General features: G+C 37.1%; 1 protein-coding gene across 12 annotated transcripts in view; it reads left to right on the forward strand.

The window, feature by feature from the left end:
• The window catches only part of FMR1 (fragile X messenger ribonucleoprotein 1), a 39,679-nt gene that overhangs the window by 7,173 nt on the left and 13,815 nt on the right, over positions 1 to 18,691 (forward strand). For 11 of the 12 annotated variants that reach the window (XM_070784273.1, XM_070784267.1, XM_070784265.1 and 8 more), the window contains exons 2-9: positions 3,032 to 3,084; positions 7,197 to 7,290; positions 9,788 to 9,859; positions 10,135 to 10,283; positions 11,950 to 12,043; positions 12,139 to 12,255; positions 14,450 to 14,620; positions 14,716 to 14,794. In XM_070784273.1, coding sequence (XP_070640374.1) covers positions 3,032 to 3,084; positions 7,197 to 7,290; positions 9,788 to 9,859; positions 10,135 to 10,283; positions 11,950 to 12,043; positions 12,139 to 12,255; positions 14,450 to 14,620; positions 14,716 to 14,794 — 829 coding nt within the window. Of the gene's footprint in view, positions 1 to 3,031; positions 3,085 to 3,110; positions 6,700 to 7,196; positions 7,291 to 9,787; positions 9,860 to 10,134; positions 10,284 to 11,949; positions 12,044 to 12,138; positions 12,256 to 14,449; positions 14,621 to 14,715; positions 14,795 to 18,691 lie in introns of those variants that run through there. The other variant, XM_019955885.2, reaches the window with a different exon arrangement.

Genomic DNA, 18,691 nt, shown 5'->3' on the forward strand with positions numbered 1-18,691 from the left:
TCCCACCCTCAAAAAGCAAATTGTTAATTTGGTATTAGCCATCACTGTCAAGATGGGAGAAATTGAGGGCAGGGGGGCCCTGTTCTCCCTTTCTTTGTAATTTGTGGAAAACTAATTACTAAAACTAAAAAGCTAATTTTACTTTAGAAAACTAAATGTCCAGTTCCTCCAACTTTACTCAAAATCAAGCCTTTCTGTTTCTATAGTAATAGTGAGGCAAACCCCTTAGAGCAGTACGGGCATGCGCCCTTACAAAATCTTGAGTATGTTTTAGGATATCATGGTCAGTATTTAACTAGAGTTCTCAACACTCTGTTGAAAATGTGTGTGATTTAAATATAGCTGAGGGAAAATAAGCAATATCAAAATGATAGGAAGAAAATGTGAATTCCCCCCACTTGAGATGAACAACTATAAAAATACAGACATACGTTTAATTTAGAAATAATTATTTAGGCATCTTGGATATAGCAGAACACCTAGATTCCATTACAGTCCACCTTGATCTTACAAGGAAACTTTCTTTTAGCATAGCTTTGCTTTATTCTTTACAGCATAATTACAGGAGTTTGGTGTCTCTGTTTAGGTTCAATGTACAGTCAACCCTTGAACACTGGGGCTAGGGTACCAAAAGCAGTTGATAAATGGTTCACCCAAAGGCAGGAAGGTGAAATAGCTTGGACAGAATCAAGACTCAAACCCAAGTTCCTTTGATTCCACATATTGTGACCTCTAATTGAACACAAACTCCGCCCCCCCTTGAGATAATTTAAATGTCTATGAAGTGAAAATATGGGTACTACACTTACTGGAAAAAAGTCCATGTGTAAGTGGATCCTCACAGTTCAAACCTGTGTTGTTCAAGGGTCAACTATAAATGGTTTCCAGAGCCCTGCCTTACTTGCCATTGTTTTTCTTAGGAGCAGCTATTTAATAGAAAAGGAAATGGCATCCCACTCCTGTATTCTTGCCTGGAGAATCCCATGGACAAAGGAGCCTGGTCGGCTACAGCCCATGGGGTCGCATAGAGTTGGACATGACTGAAGTGACTTCGCACAGCTATTTAATACTTGACTGATATGTTTTAATTTGATATTTTGAGAAGTTTTAGTTTTTAAACAATGCTTTAATTTCTGGCCTTTGACAATGTATTTGTTTATCAAGATATTTGCATTGAATCATTTGTTTAACTCATCTATTGGGCACCTACTGTATACCAGAAATTGTGCCAATTACTGAGGATACATAGAGAAGTTAAAGAAGGGTCTTACTCCAAGCTAGCTGTCTTAAGTCAGGGGGATTTACTACTATATTTTCTTCTAAGAGTTGTATAGTTCTAGCTCTAACCTTTAAGTCTTTGATATTTTTTAGTTGATTTTTGTATATGGTATAAGGTTAGGCCAAAATTTATTCTTTTGCAAGGGGATAATCCAGTTGTCCCAGCACCATTTGTTGAAAGCACTGTTCTTTTCCCCCCATTGAATTGTCTTGACTTCCTTTCCATGGAGGATTTATTTCTACCACAGCCCTAGCTGTTTCTCCAGGTCTGAGCCTTTGTTCCCACTGCCCGTTTAGGCCTGCTGCATAAGAACCTCAACCTCTTCTATTTGTCTTCCCTGATCAGCATCCCCACCCAGCCCCATCCCTTCAAACCACACAAATACTTTTCCTCCTGGAGGCTAGGATAAGAACCCTTTAGGCAGTGATCTATGATAATAACTATTCAGTGAACCCTTAATAGGTACTTTGAAGTTCAACCGTAAATAAAAGACACCCTCAGGAAGCTTACCTTTGGTACAAAAATGGGCAAAATACTCTAGTAGGGTAGTTTATAGTGGGGGATACTCATAAGATGCTCTAAGAAGTTTGAAGGTGAAATTGAACTTAGTCTTCTGGGTTTTCCCATAGGAGGTGACATCTGAACTGAAATAAAACCCATAGGAGATAGCTCAGTGAAAAGAGGGGAAGGACAGCAGGCAGGCAGGAAGAGAGGCCCAAGTAGTTTAGCATTGCTGGGTTACAGCCTCCAAAAATGCTCACCTCGGGTCACCACGGGCCTTCTACAGCTGGAGGAGTTTGACCAAAATCCTGTAGACAGAAACCACGAAAGCACAGAGACATGCCCAGAACACGCTGGAGTAAGAAGCTGGAATCTCTAAAACCATTTTAAAATGAATTAAGATATAAAGCCCCTTGGGTTTCTTTATCCTTTATCCTACTCCTCTAATTGTCACAACAAAAAACAAAGCCTCCTTTCCTGCACCTATTAAAAACTTAATTTTATAGAATTAAAGACAGCATGCTGATTAAAGAATTCTTGATAGTTAGCTGTTTTGTTATGTCATTTTATAGAATTAGGGACAGCATGCTGATTAAAGATTTCTTGATAATTAGCTATTTTGTTATGTCTTTTGCGGATTATTAGCAATTGCGTCATCAGATTTAAAAGATTTAAACGTCTGTACTTTATATTACTATTTTTTCCACCAAGTGCCTGTGAGATTGAGAATTTAATTAAACTCTAGTAATTGGACTTTTTAGTGGTATTAGCAGCATATTGTTAAAGAGAACTTGGTGTACTTGTGTTCACATAGATTTGAGATTATATTTAGTTATTTACTATTGTATTCTAAAATTGTATTAAGGAGAAAAAGATAGGTTACAACAGATCTATACTGACTGGTATATAGCTCTGTAACAAGTTTCTTAGTTTCTAAAACTTTTAATCTAAAGTATACCTTCAGCTTTGCATTGTAATTTTCAGTTTATTTATCTGTCTTTCTCCTATTAGACGCTGAATTCTAGAGCAATTCTTTTTGCTCTATTTTAAATAATCAGTATTCCTAGGGCCTACCATGCTGTAGGTATGTAAATACAGATGTGATTCATGAATGAGTGAGCCTCGCAAACTAACAAACTTAAAGCTTCATTCTGTTGTTAAACATAAAATATTTGTATCACTGTAAAGTGTAACTAAAAATAAAAACGATACTTAAGCTTAGAAATTAATTTAACTGTGTTTTTTTAATAGGCATTTGTAAAAGATGTTCATGAAGATTCAATAACAGTGGCATTTGAAAACAAGTAAGTGTCTTGATATAATTTTAATATTTAGGTTCTTTAACATTTTATGCTAATTTTTCCTTTTACTCCTCATTTAAAAAAATTCAAGTCTAGTTTGAGTGTTTTTCAGGAATGGATCTTCATGTTAACTGACCAGGAAGTTCGTGAACAACTCAATATTAAACCAATGGAATGACTGTTCCTGCTAATGACCTTGGAGATCCCTTTTGTATAATCTTGACCCTTACATCTTAGTTCCTTTAAATGTGAACAAAGAAACCAGATTGTTCTGTGCTAGTAACTGAGAGTTTGAATAGAAATATTTGTAAATATTAAAAGATGAAAGTGAATGGATTCATGGGAATCCATTGGGAAAGTTGATGTGAATTTTGTAATGTTAAATCTAAAACTGATAGTTTTAGTCCTTTGGTATATTTTATTAGAAATAATTATGTTTGCCTATTAACATTTTTTATCTTTCATAAATTTAAAATCATCGAGAGCAGTAACTGATCTTTTCTGTTTACTGTTAAATGAGTACATAAAAATACTTAGAGGCCTAGGCACATTAGTTGTATATACAAAGGCATCAATAGTAGAGGTAGATGTTAACATTTTATTGGGGAGACAGGTCTTTTGACTAAAGTTTTTGAATGCTGTTAATGAGAGGTATTTTCATAGTAGCGATTCAAGATTCTAAAGTACGTATAAACTCCTTTGCCAAACCCCAAAATGTGATCATGATCTTAGGATTTTACTAAATTCTCAAGGATGGTCAGCAGTTATGATGTTTGTTTTTTATTTACCAAGAGAAATTAATTGTTGTTGTTCAGTTGCTTAGTCATGTCCGACTCTTTGTGAACCCATGAACTAGGAGCATGCTAGGTTTCCCTGTCCTTCACTGTCTCCCAGAGTTTGCTCAGACTCATATCCATTGAGTCGGTGATGCCATCCAGCCATCTCATCCTCTGTCGCCCTCTTCTCCTCCTGCCCTCAATCTTTCCCAGCATCAAGGTCTTTTCCAGTGAGTCAGCTCTTCGCATCAGGTGGCCAAAGTATTGGAGCTTCAGCTTCAGCATTAGTCCTTCCATTGAATATTCAGGACTGATTTCCTTTAGGATTGACTGGTTTGATCTCCTTGCTGTCCGAGGGACTCTCAAGAGTCTTCTCCAGCACCACAGTTCAAAAGCATCAGTTCTTTGGCGTTTAGAGAAATTAGTAGTGTATCAAAAACAGATTACAAATCTATAGAGAAAATAAATAAATTAGTGGTCGCTTGGGGCTCGTGGGAGTGGAAAGCCATAGCCAGAGTGTGGGATTTCTTTTTGAAGTGATGAAAATGTTCTAAAATTGACTGGTAATGGTGGTGGTTTAGTTGCTAAGTTGTGTCCGACTCTTTGCAACCCCATGGACTGTAGCCTGCCAGGCTCCTTTGTGGGATGTTCCAGGCAAGAATACTGGAGTGTGTTAACCATGCCCTTCTCCAGGGGATCATCCCCACCCAGGAATAGAACCTGGGTCTCCTGCACTATAGGTGTATTCTTTACCAACTGAGCTACCAGGGAAGTCCCTGGTAATGGTGGCACATATCTATGAATCTACTTAAAGTCACTGACTTGTATGTACACTTCAGTGGATGGCTTATAGGGTTATGTGAATTATATCTCAATAAATCTGTTAAAATACAGTATCTGACCAAGACATGGTATAAATAGAATGTTAGCAGGATCTTTTAGCTACCAACAGGACAAAGTACAGTTTACCCTTGACCAAGGATCATGAGTTTGAACTGTAAAGGACCAGTTGTATGTGGATTTTTTTTCAGTAGTAAATACTACAGTAGTACATGAATCAGAGTCATTTGAATCCATGATACAAACCATAAATCTCTGGATATGGAAAGTTGACTATAAATTATCCATGGATTTTTAACTGCACAAAGAGTGAGTTAGTGGCCCTAACCTCCAAGTTATTCAAGGGTCAACTGTAGTAGTCTCGGATGCCTAAAATTTAAGGGGACAGATAAAAGGATTTAGAGTATCCAATCATATTTTCAGTTCTAGACAAATGGTCTTGGTCCAAAATACAAGTTTGGGTAATAGAATACCTTTCTTTGAATACATAGAGCCAAAAGTTTCAGAATCTGCTTCATTACATGATTATCCATGCATTATAGACTGGATAACAGCATCATGCCTCTAACAGAGGAATCTTTAATAACTTGGAGAGGAATTTTTTTCTTGTACTTACACTCTTTATCTGCTTGCTTCCATCATGAGGTAAACACTATTTTCCATAAAGGGAGAGTTTTCTTTATTTGCTACTCTTTTAAAGTATTAAGCAAATACTTATTTCCTCTATGCATTTAAGAATGTGTTTGGTTTCTAGTTTTTACAGTGGTCAGTTCTCGTATGTTTTCAATCAGATTTCTACTATAAACTTAAAATTATTTTGTCTTTGGACCTTTTAGTTCTCTCCTGTACTATAGTTGTGTACAAGTTTCTCTTCTTACTGTCATGCTGGGAATTTGAAATAGATCAACTTTTTCCTTGTGTTTGTGTACTATGTATGTGATTCAACACTGGGTTTGAGCATGTTACCAGAATTTGATAGGTCCCTACCAAAGTAGTGTCTTTGCACTCCTTTGCATTTCCTTTTTGTTTTCTGATTTTTTAAAAGCAAGCATACAAAAACAAACCTGATGTTTTATAAAACTTCAGCTTATATCCTTTGTTTCCTTTCAATGATAAACTCCTATAATACCACATAATTTTAGATGTCTTCTTTTTGTCTTCCATGTGTCACATTAAAAAAAAAAAGAATTTGAATTTTTATCTCTGTATCCTTAAAATAATTCTTCCTTCTTTGGAATGAAGAAAATTATGTACTACTACATGCTTTACCAATAAAATTTAGCAATGAATCTGTGACATATATGTTTATCTGTAACATTGATCACTAATTTCAGTAAGTATATTAAAAAAAGTTTTTCTGCAGTAAAGACACTTTTTTGTTGTTGTTTTTGGCCACACTGCACGGCTTGTGGGATCTTAGTTCCTCAACCAGAGATCAAACCTAGAGTCCCAGCAGTGAGAGAGACGAGTGCTAACCACTGCACCACCAGGGAATTCCCTGAAGATAATTTTTTTTTAAGTTGCAGAGTTTTCAAGGGTTTATAATAATGCAGAAAATAGGTGCAGTGTAACATAGGCCTGAATCAGATTTCCACAAATTCTGACTTTACCTTGCTATCTTATATAATAGAATATAAAAAAAAAAATCCCCCAAAACAAATAGCAAATTTCTTGATAGGATTTTACTAAGAAAGCCCTTTAACAGAAAACCCAGAAATGACTGCTCTAGCAGTTGAATCTGCCAGCGTTTTGCAGAGTTTATCTTTTAATATTTCATATCATCATGATATAATAATTTGGTGTTTTCAAAATTGTTCCATATAACTTTAAATGAAAAAACATAGGCAACTTACTGAACTCCTGTAGGCTGTCTCCATTGGGTTTCTGTGGTTTAGGAGACCCCACCCGTCCAGTGCATGCTGGTACGTCATACTGATCAGCAGCCAGCTATCCGTGGCAAGAGTTGACCACCTCGCGGGATCTAAAATTTAAAGGGGGAAAAGTGAGTTGTGAATTGCTAATGTGCTGACCACCCCATTTTGCTTGGAAATTAGAGGGCATTAAGATCAGTTTCTGTGGTTGTTGGAATGTGGTTAAAATTCCTTTGCAAGTAGAAGTATGGTGATGACATTACTAACACATACTGATACTAACGTATTAAAGCACCAAAGGAAACTGCTGTCATGGCCTGAATTTTAGAATCCTTAGAAGTTGAAATTATTGGAAGAAAGACTTGTTAAGTTGTAATGTTGATCTATTGTGTTTAGAGAAATACTCCAAATAGAACTACAAGGCTGCTGTGTTGCATGCAGACTTTGTTGAAATGTCTGTATATTACCATTATGCCCCCACTCAGTGAAACACTGACAGTTTTAAAGCATTTGCTTCTTTAAACTAGAAAAACAAAGGGTTATACTTAACCAAAGGTTGATGGCAGCATAGTCATCCCTTCCGTTAAACCAGAAAACGTGTTAAATAATTGTGTTTGCTTATTTGCAGCTGGCAGCCAGACAGGCAGATTCCATTCCATGATGTGAGATTCCCACCACCTGTGGGTTATAATAAAGATATAAATGAAAGCGATGAAGTAGAGGTAAGTCTCCCCACCATCAAGTTATTAAGCACTGAAGAACTGGGAACATTTAACTTGTTTGCGCCGTTTGTATCCCTTGTCTTTAATGCTTTTCAGTCTACCTTGAGAATTATAGCTCTTATGCAAATAGGCTTTTGACTGCACCATCCTAGTAATGATTTGACATAATACATTATTGATGCTTAAATGTGGCTGCCTGAACAGCATTCAAGGCACAGTTTGGAAAGTCACTGATTTCCCTTGTCCACTAGGATTTCTTTTCCCCATTTCCTCAATTTCTGAATCTTGTTTGAATAATATATTGTTAGTTTACAACCATGTCCCCATTTTAAGCAAAATGAGTTAGGAAAAGAACCATGCCTTTCAATAGAGCAGCATCCTAGGATTTCTTTAAGTAGTGATAGAGCCTTCTGGGATATTTTTAAAAACTCATCTACGAGTTTTAGTATATATACCTATAGGTAAAATATCTTTTCACAGGAGATGCTGTGAACTAACTGCTTATGTGCCAGTAATGTCTTTGACCAAAAGGTGCTATGGAGATGTAACACATTGACAGAAAGATTGTGTTTGTGATTTCTGTAGCCACTGGAAATTTTTGTGAGACTTCAGGAACTTCAAGTCAGCTTTATGTTGTAGCTGGCCTGTGTAGTATCCTCTTCTTCACCCCCCTGCACATACTCAATTTTAAGGCGCTTCTCTTCTCCACAATGCCTTGTTAATGGTAGCAGTTTTATTTGCAGGATGATGGAAGCAGCTAAGAATCCATTTGTGCAGGTCGGTGAGGTGTACTAGGTCCTTGAATTCTTATTTTCTGTGCTGGGTACAGATGGTGCAGTGAAACAGAAGAGGCCCCAGCCTTTAACAGGTTCCTGTTCTAGTGAGGAGAGTTAATATTAGGGCCATTGTGAATAGGCCGAGAAAGAAAACCAAGGATGGAAGGTGATGTATGGGCAAGAGTGCCATTTTAAGGAGTGCTCAAGGAAGGTCTCGATGTCCAGCCTGTGTTCTTTTCTCAAGTGCTCTTTATTTACCCAAGATGTACTCAGTACTTAAACTAGGTGAAAGGAACTGGGTTTGGTTTTGTCAGGACTCAAGTAGAGAGTACAAACACTGTACTTGAGGACCTTTAGTTGTTCACTTCCCCAGGAGACTACATGCCTCCTGAGGTCAAGGACCAGGACTTTTGGTCTGTCTGTATCAGAAGGCCTCATAGTAGTGTTTGGGTTGATAAAAGGGACTGTTTTTTCTTTATAGTGCTCAACTGAGTCACATGACCCCACTAACAGTGATACATAACTGAGGTTATCACTAGCTAGAGCAGAGATGAAAGGAATTGATGGTTACAAGAAAATGTAGGTTCAATCCAGTTATATTTAGTCACTGTATTGTATAACCATTAACTTAGGTCTTTTGGTCTGTCTACACCAGGAATGCTCATAATAGTAATGGATAGAGGGGACTTTTTGCGCACTTTAGTCACATGACCAATGGGAACCAATGAAAAGCTGTTGTTAGGATGACAAAACAGTTAACAAATAACTGACATTATTTCTCTGACTAGAGCAGAGGTGAAAGGAAGTAATGGGGGCAAGAGGGAAAGGTAGGTTGAGTTAAGTTGTGTTTCATCACTGTGTTTTGTCACTATGAACTTCAGTAGTAAAAGGGGGACCTGAGTTGTTTGTCTTCTGTCCTTTCCTCCCCATCCCCTTGTCCTCCCTGTCTTCTTTCTACTTCTGAGTATTTCTGTCACTCACCATGTGTCTCTTTCCCTATTAACCTTGATTTGCTAGTGTCTTCACAAAAGGTTCCATGCTGCACATCATAGGTGAACTTTGAAGTGGTCACCAGAGAGATCAGTTTAGAACTGATCCACAGTATGTGAGAGGAGAAAGGTGGTATCCAGAGGATTGCCAGTGTAGAGTTGTCCATTTTAGTGGAGAAGGGGACAGGAGACCAGAGAGTGACCCATTTAGTGTCCGTTTAGTCCCAGGAGACATGAACACCAGGTGGTATCCTTAGTGGGCTGAATAGTCAGTGGCCTTACCCATTTAGTGACCATGAGCCAGGCAGTAGGCCAGGGTCACTAACTTCCAGCTTGTTACTTGCTTATTAAAGTAAAACAAAAACATGTTCATCTTTACATGTTTAGATACATTTTCATAGCTCATAAAGTACCCAAAGAAAGCATGCCCAGCTTTATAAGTGGTCAGCTTTTCTCGAGCTTTCATATTCAGAATACTGATGATTACTGAGGCAGCACAAAGACAGCACAGAGAAATAGGGAAGCATATTTTACAGTACTCTTCCTGGTAACCAGGTAGTTTCTGAATGTCTCTGTCTAGAAGCAGGGGTGCAGTCTGGTTAAAAGTCTACAACTTAACAGATTTGCAAGATACCTAAGGTCATTTTAAGAAATTTTCCTTGATGTCTGATAATTTACAAATTTCTGAATGATTTTAATCGTGAAATATTCTATGTTGTAATTTTTGTGTAGGTTTATTCCAGAGCAAATGAAAAAGAGCCTTGCTGTTGGTGGTTAGCTAAAGTGAGGATGATAAAGGGTGAGGTAGGAAAATGCCTATTTCAATTGTTTTTCTTACACTCTTCTCCTTTTCTAAAATCAGGTATATACATTTCTGTTTGGATTTCTATTTGAAAGTAATAGCTAGCTTGATTACCTTATTTAAATGTTTATATGTTGAGTATGTTTTGTGTGTTTCAGTTAGTTGATCAAATAGCTTTTTTTCCCTTTAAAGAATTTTAAAAGAACTGAATAGGTATAGCTTCTTGTTCTTAATTTAAACACTATGATCAGGAATGACTTTGATTTCTCTCTCACAGTTTTACGTGATAGAATATGCAGCTTGTGATGCTACATACAATGAAATTGTCACAATTGAACGTTTGCGATCGGTCAATCCCAACAAACCTGCCACAAAAGAGACTTTTCATAAAATCAAACTGGATGTTCCAGAAGACTTAAGACAAATGTGAGTTGATTTGCAAGAAAGGCTGAGAACTTAGAGGAGCTGTGCAATTAATTTAAAAGAATAATACATTTTCAAATAATAGGAATCAATTTTTAACCTCAGTGAACTTTGACATAAATGGCTTACAAAAGCAGTGAAAAAAAAAATTTAGCTTTTTCTGGTTATGTAATCAAGCCAAGGCAGGAGGAGAAGGGAACGACAGAGGATGAGGTGGTTGGATGGCATCACTGACTCAATGGACATGAGTTTGAGCAAGCTCGGGGAGTTGGTGATGGATAAGGAGGCCTGGTGTGATGCAGTCCATGGGGTCACATAGAGTCAGACACAGCTGAGCGACTGAACTGAATCAAGCCAACATTCCAGTTGTTTAAACTTACTTGGCCACATAGATAGCTAATGTACATTTTTTTTCTAACATAAACATTCATCATAGAATTTTAAGATTTTTAAAACTGATTAATCCAGTTCTGTCATAAGTTACAAACCAATTTCTAGGCAATGTTGATTTCTCCAGGTTTTTTTCCCTTTTAGCTAGTATTCTGAGATACGTATATAACAAGTAGGGCTCAAAGAAGCTTCCAAAGGTCTTCTCTCATCATCCTTGATACGAAGTAATGCTTAAATAAGACTCTTTAGAGAAGAAAGAGCATATATTAAATTTGATTTAGACATTACACTTTAGATAAACATTAACTTCTATTAATAGTTCAAAATGCATAGAAATCCTACTTCTTAATTATAAAGATTGCATATGTATGTTTGTGCCTTCTGATTCATACACATTTTCTTCTCAAGCTAAAATTGATCAGCACTTTTTCTTTAGAAAAGAAACAGCAGAACAAAATTGGATACCCGGTAGCTATCCCCAAAAGTTTTTAACAGTTGACTCAAGAAAATTAGTGACCTACCGTATGTAACTAGGGCTTCCCAGGTGGCTCAGTGGTAAAATAATTTCCCTACCAATACAGAAGACACAGGAGATGCGAGTTGGATCTCTGGGTCCCGAAGATCCTCTGGAGGAGGAAATGGGAACTCACTACAGTATTCTTGCCTGGAAAATCCCATGAACAGAGAAGCCTGGTGGGCTCTAGTCCTCGGGTCACAGAGAGTCAGACACGACTGACCATGCATGCATCATGTATAACTGAAATCAGGAAGCCTGCAGAGGAGAGTGGTGGTCAGTCTCTGAGTTGTGTCCAAACTCTTTGCAACCCCATGGACTGTAGCCCACTAGGCTCCTCTATCCATGGGATTTTCTAAGCAAGAATACTGGAGTGGGTTGCCATTTCTTCCTCCAGGGGGTCTTTCCAACCCAGGGATCAAACTCTGGTCTCCTGAATCTCTTACATTGCGGGCATATTATTGACTGCTGAGCCACCAGAGAGGTAAGTTCCCCTAAAGATGTCATCTTTGATTATCTAGGACCACCAGTAATTTCCTAAGAGCATAACTGGTTTTTTCCTTTCTCTATAATCTCAAATGCTTGATTGGCCTGAGAAGCCCAGCAAAGAAACTGAATTTACAGATGGATATAGCATATTTTGCATAAATCAAGTTTAATATGAATCTACAATTCTACTAAGTGCAAATGTCTCTGCATATATTTATACCAGTAGTTGGTAATCATTCATCTTAACTTCACAATGGTTATTCTTTTTATTTCTAGGTGTGCCAAGGAATCTGCACATAAAGACTTTAAAAAGGCAGTTGGTGCCTTTTCTGTAACTTACGATCCAGAAAATTATCAGCTCGTGGTTTTGGTGAGTGTTTCTGAGTTGTCTATTTTGGTGTGCTTCATTTAGGGCATTTGCTTTGATCATAACTTTTTTTTTTTTTTTTTTTAAATATCCTTCAGTCCATCAGTGAGGTCACCTCAAAGCGAGCACACATGCTGATTGACATGCACTTTCGGAGTCTGCGCACTAAGCTGTCTCTGATACTGAGAAATGAAGAAGCCAGTAAGCAGCTGGAGGTATGTGGTTTTCCCTAGCGATGCTTGTAAGGCTATCTAGAAATGATAACTGTGTGGTTACAAAACATGACTTTGGGCAGCTTGTCCTTTGTTTATTGTTCTTAGCAATTCCTTGTATTCTATATTTTAAAAAGTTAAACTGTACAATGCATAATCATACTAAAATTTTTATGCCTGAGGTTTCAGAATTAAGCAGCAGTTTATGTATGTTAAGGAACTTCTGGCCAACTCACTTTTTGCTAGAAGTTCATCAAAGCTGCTAATAAAGTGAAGCAATGCTGCTCCCATGTAACATGTTATCATTAAAGTACTAGAGAGTATTTAAATATCTAATCATATTCCTTTCATTATGTATGTTTATCTCTGTTTAAAAGGGTATAGAACTTCTTCATTCTAATTGGTTGTCACTCTTTAAAACTCCTGTCTTCAGATTCCTGCCAGAGGCTCTTTCCCTAACTTACTATTTCGTCTTTTAAGGTGCATTTTATCTACTTTTATTAATCTTCCAATAATTTTCATTACCATACATTTATTTTCATTGATAACTGTTTAGTACTTCCATCCATTACCATAGAAACTAAATGGATTTTAGTGTAATGTGCCAACTCCAGTATGTAATTGTCAGATTCCAGACTTCCTCATCATTATTCATTTCATTAGAGGGAAAACACCAAGCAGTTGAAATAGTAAAAAAAAAAAAAAAGGAGTTCCAGACTGCATTTGAAGAGAAAAGGTGACCACTACTAAAGGCTGTATTCTTGTAAAAGTCTGTAAAACTTGCCACCTTCCAACTTAATTGAGATTGCTGAACACCTAGCCGGAGAGGAGACATTCATATCTCCTTTTGCTCCTTTATTTTCTTTTTGGCCATGGAGGTCTATTTAATTACTTTTTACTCTCATTCTTTCTTGATGTCCCTGTGTTCACAAGTTTGTGGTTTCTTTAGTGATTCTCTCATAGCTTTTAGGCCAGAACAGCCTCCTTACTTTCGTTGTGAGTAATATGGAAATATACTCATTTACCTCTTCTTAAACATCTGATTCTTCTTAAATGATCTGTTATCATAACTTTGGCTTATCATTTATCAGTGAATTATCAGTGAAAAGAATGAACCAGGTGAATCAACCAGGAGTCAAAAAACATGACCTCTTGAAAAGTCCTAGGAATATTTGATTCACTTTTTTACTCTAATCTACAAAAAGGATTTTATACTTTTAAAATTGTTTATAGTAGTTAACATTCATTCAGATTATCAGGTATGTTTGAATAATGAGAAACTAGTGTGCATGCCTATCTTTCCTCACTACTAATATTAAAGAGATCCACATATTCAGATAAGAAATTTCCATTTTTCAACATGAGCCACTAATATGTTTGGTTTTCATTAATGGCATGCTAGAACTAAACATTAAATTTTGGTAATACTGATGATACTATCTAAAGAGAGTGATTATCCACAAGTTTTGGGGTGTCAGTATAATGTAGTTAAGTCATCACTGAATATAAAGAATTCATCATACTTGTGGATCCAGATCACAAGGTCTTACAGACTCTGATCTTGTTTTAGGTTGCAGACAGATATGTAAGATAAGTTGTAAATCTCTGACTTTGTAATTATTCAGTTTAATGTACCAACAATTTTTATGATTCCTTTACTCAGGTTTGGGGGTGGTGGTAGGAGGGTGTCCTTTTAATGTTCATCAGAGAGGTATCTAAACCCACAGTATCTAGTGATGTTATATAAATGGCACCATTTCTAGAAAAATATACACACCAATATCCTTTAATAAAATGAAATGAATACAGTGTTCTGTGAAGATGGTATTTAAAATTTTTTTTTACTTAATATTGAGTCTGTCAGACCCAGTGAGCTGGTTTTTATTTGGGAACAGTTGATCTGCTTCTTAATTATTACATTGATGTCACTGGTTAACTAAGGCAGCCTTGCAAATAGGTTTTCAAAGGTTACCTTGGAAAATTGTCAACAAGCCCTTTCCTATTAACAAAAATATATCAAATGACATAGACCTTTAGTAACCTAAAAAGTACTTAAGCTGTGCAAAATATTTTCTTAAACCTGTTAGTTTCCAATAGAAACTGATACACAGGGTCAAGATAATTTACGTGGCTGACCTAAATACAGTTGTCTTAATAGTTGATAAAGCATACTAATCAGATGTGCATTTCTCTTCAGAGTTCAAGGCAGCTTGCCTCAAGGTTTCATGAACAGTTTGTTGTACGAGAAGATCTAATGGGTCTAGCTATTGGTACTCATGGTGCTAATATTCAGCAAGCTAGAAAGGTACCTGGGGTCACTGCTATTGATCTAGATGAAGATACCTGCACATTTCATATTTATGGGGAGGTAAATATTTTACTAAATAGTTTTTTCTAAAATAAAAACAATATTTCAGATAGCTCATCTTCTGTTGATTTAAACCTTTTCCCCATTTTGATTAGGATCAGGATGCAGTGAAAAAGGCTCGAAGCTTTCTTGAATTTGCTGAAGATGTCATACAAGTTCCAAGGAACTTAGTAGGTGAGTCACAAATTGCTTTTGACACGCACTACAAAAACAAGTTAGGTAAATAACTTACTTATGCTCATAGAATTCCATTTTCACTCATTGTGGAGTCATTTAGCTGAAGCTTAGTCTTTGAAATAGAGTCTATTGCTGCAGTATACAAAAAAATATTTGGTTAAATACACTCAAAGATTACATTTTCAGAAGGCATACAAAAGATACTGCTTTGCTAGTTCAAACCTACTGGTTCCTGGAAGGATAAGTTTTGCACAGCCTTTTCGCTGTATATATTTATATGTTAAATAATGTTTTTTCAAAATGAATGCCATTTGGGGCCTTTTTATAATTTAGAGTAGATTGGTATTTGATCTCTCTAATGGGGCTATAAAATTAACAGTTACCTCAGCGTTGAAGATCTGAATATAGGTTATTTAAATCTAATAAATTCCAAAGCTAGAAGTAATTCTGAATGTCTCTTGGGCTTTCTGCAACATCAGCTGTAATTCTTCATTTTGACTTGAGTTCGTTTCATGACCATCACAATCATGTGTAAATAACGTAGGAGCTCTCCACCCGTGCTCTTCAATAGTGCAGTTATCTTTAGTAAAATCTATCAGCAAAGTGGAGTTTTATCAGAATACTGCATATGTTTTAAATTTATCAATAAAATTGGGACATACTACATTTAAAAAATATTTTTGCTGCTGCTAAGTCACTTCAGTCACGTCCGACTCTGTGTGACCCCATAGACGGCAGCCACCAGGCTCCCCCATCCCTGGGATTCTCCAGGCAAGAACACTGGAGTGGGTTGCCATTTCTTCCTCCAGTGCATGAAAGTGAAAAGTGTAAGTCAAGTCGCTCAGTCATGTCCGACTCTTCGCAACCTCATGGACTACAGCCTACCAGGCTCCTCCATCCATGGGATTTTCCAGACAAAGTACTGGAGTGGGGTGCCATTGCCTTCTCCAAAAAAACATTTTTAACTTTGGCTAATTACAAAAAGTAATGCATGCCCTTTGGAAGGTTTAAAAGAGAAAATAAGGACTCTGTGCATTTTCTTCACATACTTTCACTTCTACTTAGCTTGCTGTTTTTGTCAGCATAGAATTGTAAACATCTTCCTATGCCATTATAAAAACACTTAGAATAGTATTTTTCACCCAAAGAAAATCAGTTTGAGGATAAAGTGTAAATACTAGTGAAATAATGCAGAATTATTTTCTCAACTATATACTACATACAGTCAACTAAAGAGCATGATGATGTAATGTCACTGCCAGTTGTGTGTATGGGAAATGTATGATTAGCACTCTCCTGATTACCTCAGGAGAAGTGGGCTTGTGAATGGTATTTTTTCCTCTTATTTACAGATTGTCAAGCAGTTGCATACATTTTATAGTTAGAATGAAAGTGAAAGTGTTAGTCACTCAGTCGTGTCCTACTGTTTGTGACCCCATGGACTGTAGCCCGCCAGGCTCCTCTGTCCATGGTATTTTCCAGGCAAAAATACTGGAGTAGATTGCCATTTCCTTCTCCAGGGGATCTTCCCAACCCAGGGATTGAACCCGGGTTTCCTGCATTGCAGGCAGTCTTTACTGTCCGAGCCACCAGGGAAGCCTTGGGGTCACAGAGAGTCAGAAGCGACTGAGTGACTAACACAACAATAACAATGGAACTGAAATTAATTATATTTTGTTCCTTTTATTCAGTAAAGTGTTTTCTAAAAACCTATCACTCAAAGTGCTGAAAAATCAGATTTCAAACAAGATATCTCTTATTTCCCACAAACTTTTCTAATAATTTGCTTGTTCTTCACCCATTTTGACATTGAATTTAATTGTTCAGTCGTAGTTAATACACAGGATATATGTATTTATATAAATACATAAAATTGTATATATCCTATCTATCTATATATAGGATTGTTAAGATATTAGTAGAAACATGTGCCAAAATCTCCTTTTTCCTTTTGCTAACTCATTTAAAAGACCTTTATTAAAATCAGCATCAATTCATGAAAATGTGCTACAGATTTAAAGAAAAAAAAAAATGGGAAGACTCCATGTAACTTCCCTCCTCCTTCTTTCCCTTTTCATTTGAGGGGAAGAACAACAGAAATAATTGCAGAAACACCTAGGTCAGGAGTCCTGATTTAGTGTGTCAGTTCTTTTCCCTGACCACTGACCAGGCAGAAGAGGTTGTGGGGGTAAATGAGACTGGCACACACAGCAGGAATACCAAGGCTATTCTGATTTGAAGAACCACAAGGTCTTGCTTTGAGAAGGCTTTCCCTGCATTTTTATCTAGGATTGGCTCAGCAAATTTTCATTCCTGTTTTTTTCCTTTATTGTTGTTCAGTCGCTAAATCATGTTTAACTCTTTGTGACCCCATGGACTGCAGCACGCCAGGTTTCCCCGTCCTTCCACAATGGACGTGAGTTTGAGCAAGCTCTGGGAGGTGGTAAAGGACAGGGAAGGCTGGCAAGCTGCAATTCATGGGCTCGGAAAGAGTCAGACGTGACTGAACAACTAAACAACATGTCCACTGAGTCAGTGATGCCATCCAACCATCTCATCCTCTGTCTCCCCCTTGATCTTTCCCAGAATCAGGATATCTTCCAGCGAGTGGGTTCTTTGCATCAGGTGGCCAAAGTTTTGGAACTTCAGTCCTTCCAATGAATATTCATTGGATTCATTTAGGATTTCATTTAGGAATTCTTTAGGATCCCCATCCCTACCTTAGATGAAGTGGTGGGGCAAACCCATTTATGGGCATGGCCAGCTCAGCTTGCTTTAAGTACCTGGGAGTGCCCTTGCAATTGGATGTAATTCGTATGTAGATTTCTACAATCAGTTGTTTTTAGTATTTGGAATGTCTTGTTTTGCTGGCTCTGAAAGCAGTCATTTCCCAGCTAAGTATATGATTAAATTTTTTAAAGTGAGAGAGATTTGAGTGCCTCTCTCTTGCTGGTGTTTGAAGTCTTCAGAGTTTTAACAGATGATATGATAAAACTTAATCTGGAACTGGTTTTAAACTTTTTCATTGTGGTGTTAAGCTAAAGTGTGATTTCTTAATCTTTTATTCTGTAACTAATCACCTTCTAGCATACTAGTTTAATTTGTGAGTCACGCACAAGAGTAGTAATCCACTAACACATTGGCCTGAAGAATGTGTACTTCTAGATGAATGTATAGCTGCTTATGGGCTTCCCTGGTGGCTCAGACGGTAAAGAATATGCCTGCAATGCAGGACATCAGGGTTCGATCCCTGGGTTGGGAAGATCCCCCTGGAGGAAGGATGGCTACCCCCTCCAGTACTCTAGCCTGGAGAATCCCATGGACAGAGGAGCCTGGCGGGCTACAGTCCATGGGGTCCCAAAGAGTAGGACACAACTGAGCGACTAAGCAGCAGCAGCAGCATAGCTGCTTATGCTGCTTTTAGAGTGTCTTATAAATGTGCCGTATAAAATTCTAAAAATATTTGCCATGGGCAAAGAAGCAGGTGTAAATCAGATACAGATAGGATTGAAATTGTGAAATAAGCAATTGTATTTTCTATTATTTATCCTTTTCGTTAATTCTTTTTATAGAGCTTTGCAGAAAGAAGGATACACACCACTCTATCTGAACATTTAAAGTGTGCCCTTGTATGCCAAATAAGAGCATATTTTGAACTGCCTTAAAAATGCAAAATTATCCTGACAGTTCACAAGTTGTGACTCAATTCATACCAGACCAAAGGAGTTTGAACTGTGATGACTTCATAGAATGAAAAACTGTGTTTGTTTGTTTGTTTTTGAAAAAAGTCTCTGTTTTGGTTTTGAGATAGAATTCAAATTATATGAAATTTTATACATATATAAAATGTTATAGTTTACAGTAGGGTGTGCTTACTGGTTTGAGGTGTGTGAT

This window comes from Bos indicus, chromosome X (genome assembly GCF_029378745.1).
Source record: "Bos indicus isolate NIAB-ARS_2022 breed Sahiwal x Tharparkar chromosome X, NIAB-ARS_B.indTharparkar_mat_pri_1.0, whole genome shotgun sequence".
Lineage (NCBI taxonomy): Eukaryota > Metazoa > Chordata > Mammalia > Artiodactyla > Bovidae > Bos > Bos indicus.